This window comes from Aptenodytes forsteri, unplaced genomic scaffold (genome assembly GCF_000699145.1).
Source record: "Aptenodytes forsteri isolate BGI_AS27 unplaced genomic scaffold, ASM69914v1 Scaffold287, whole genome shotgun sequence".
NCBI lineage: Eukaryota > Metazoa > Chordata > Aves > Sphenisciformes > Spheniscidae > Aptenodytes > Aptenodytes forsteri.
Window position 1 is genome coordinate 3546365 of NW_008794854.1, and position 2789 is coordinate 3549153.

General features: G+C 46.0%; 1 protein-coding gene across 1 annotated transcript in view; it reads right to left on the reverse strand.

The window, feature by feature from the left end:
• LOC103895072 (OX-2 membrane glycoprotein) overlaps positions 1-1000 on the reverse strand; it is a 14393-nt gene extending 13393 nt beyond the window's left edge. Inside the window, exon 1 of the mRNA XM_009274578.2 lies at positions 943-1000. Within this exon, the coding sequence (XP_009272853.1) occupies positions 943-1000 (58 nt within the window). The remainder of the gene's footprint in view (positions 1-942) is intronic.
• Positions 1001-2789: the final 1789 nt, after the last annotated feature.

Sequence of the window (2789 nt, forward strand, 5' to 3'; positions counted from 1 at the left end):
AATCCCCTCATCCAGATCATCAATAAAGATATTAAACAAGACCGGCCCCAGTACTGAGCCCTGGGGAACACCGCTCGTGACCGGCCGCCAACTGGATGTAACTCCATTCACCACAACTCTCTGGGCCCGGCCGTCCAGCCAGTTTTTGACCCAGCGCAGAGTCCACCTGTCTAAGCCGTGAGCCGCCAGCTTCTCTAGGAGAATGCTGTGGGAGACGGTGTCAAAGGCCTTACTGAAGTCCAGGTAGACCACATCCACAGCCTTTCCCTCATCCACTAGGCGGGTCCCCTAGTCATAGAAGGAGATCAGGTTGGTCAAGCAGGACCTGCCTTTCATGAATTTACACTGGCTGAGGCTCTGGCTTTCTTCTAAACTGTTTAAAAGAAAAAGACATACCCTATTTTTGTACCCATCCCTACAGACTTCCCACTTCAGTTTTATTAAATCAGCTCATGGCTTCTCGTTCTCAGCAAAGACTCAATTTTTGTTTCCTAAAAGCTAGAGGAAGATTGAATGCACAAGGGAAGTGCACACCAAGCCATTCTCGGAGAACTGAGCAACAAAATGGGCTAAAGAGAATTTCTGGACTATGTAGCTTCAGAGTTTGCAGCGCATTTGAGAGGGAGGGAAAGAAAAAGAGAGATTTGCTCCCGAGGGGAGGATCCACTATGGGAAGTTGTGAACTCAGGTGAACAATTGTGTCCAGTGCCATTGTAGATATGGGATGCTGCATGTCCCTCCCATCTCCAAATGCTGCTCCAGGAGGTCTTGCATCACATCTGCCAGCTCCATGTCTATGCCTCAGCTATCTAACGTATGTCAAATGGCACCAGCAATCTGTATTTCACCTATTTTTGCCTCTTACTCTGACTGTTGAAGCCTCAGGAATCAGAAACCAGTTCCCCAATCATTTTCAGGCAGGTTTCAGGAAATTCAACTTACCTTTTGCCTTTCCAATCCCAGCACAAGCCAGACACAAAACCAGAGCTTGGAAAGTCATTCTGGAAGGGAAAATCTGCTTCACCTAAAAAAAAGATGAGGAGAGATGGGTGGCTCAATGACAGATCATCTTCCGGTGATATCACATCTCTGGGCTGCAAACGTTAATGGTAGCTTTGTCATGTAAGAAAAACAGTTCGGGGGGCAGATGACGAGTTTTGACAGGTCTCATTACACAACACAGAAAGGGCTTCGGTCAAGGTGGGAAAAAAATTGCACGATGGAAGTTAGAAAGGCATTAATACACCAGAAGTGTGATGCACTGGTTGTCCAGGACTAGCTGTGGCACTGGGAGAGAGGTAGGGTTAGCTTGTGAGATCAAGGGTTAAGTTGAAAGCAGCTTCTCTGAGGACTTCAGCACTCCCTATCTGTCCAAAATTGCATGAATTAGGGAACTTTTGGGGCATACTGCACCCGCTACATACAAATATATTTCCAAGGTGGGAAAAGGGCAAAAATAAGGTTGCGTTGCTGCTTTCCCTAGTGAACAGCTTTTGACTTGCTTCCCATTCCCTCAATGAGTTAATATTGCCACAATACAACTGAATAGTAGACCTGCCTGGAACTGAAGCTGGTGTCGTGTTTAAGTGGAAACGTTATTTCGCACAAAATACCTCTGTAACCCACATCACCTACACCTAAGGTTTTTTGCCAATGTCTGCAAAACTAGCTGACGTTTCTTGAGAGTGTCTTCTGTCAAGAACACAAGCAAAGCCCAACTTTTAAAAGATTTTCACAACATGCAAAAAATAGAAGAGACAATCAACTGCAAAGCATTTTCTGTGTTATCATACAGCTTAAAAAAGGAGGACTGATGAAGAAATAAATGAATTAGAGGGAGAAAAAAAATTCTATTTAAGAAACAAATTCCCAGCAAACTTGTGCACACAACACATACGCACACAACCAGTAGCCTGCCTTTAAATTTTAAACACACTGTGCTAAAACAACTCCCGATACAACTCCACAGTTACCAAGCGTGAGTACAGACCAAGTTCTTATGTGCATAATACGGAAACAAGAAACCATCAGCAATGAGGCCAACGAATAATGACTTTTCCAGATAATACAATGTAGTCAGATACGTGTGGATGGCTCTAAGAAGCTCAGACAGATATTCCTAAAAACATGCAAAAATCAAGGGCTAGCAGAGCAAGCCAGAGAGAAATTTCAAGTTATGAAAGTGTTTGTAAACCAGTGAAAGATGTGCCACACCTGCAGGAAAGCACAGTTTTCAACAACCACCTTCTGTCTCGCTGCTTTAATACCCGTTGACGTCCTTAACACGCCATTGCTCACAGCCGGTGTAGCTACAAGATTTCATACAGTGAGGAACCAGGCTGTTGTGTAGCTATACTGGTCACAAAAAAAGTCCCTTTAGTTCACAAGTCCAATCTAGCATATTACAGGGGGAAAAATAAAGGAGGGGGGGGAAAAAAAAGCTTCTAAGATCAGAGCAAGTAAAGAGCAAATCCTTCACTGTGCTGTACCTTTCCAAACCACACCTCAGAGGTCTCCCGAGCCATCGATCCAGCCACCTGTGCTGGCTTCACTACTCCTCCGCGACCTTGGGTAAAACTTCTCCAACTTTCAAAAACCCTTTTATACTTCTGGCGGCCGGCTCCAATAACGACCCGGCGCCTTTCGTCCCCGCTGACTGCCGGCCTCACACAAGCTGCAGAAGGCAACTGCTGCACTCCGGCACCTTGGGGATCCTCCCGGTCAGAAAAGGCAGGGGAAGGCTCGGGCACCCGCTCCAACACCTGGGAACAGCCGGGACCCGCCTCTGC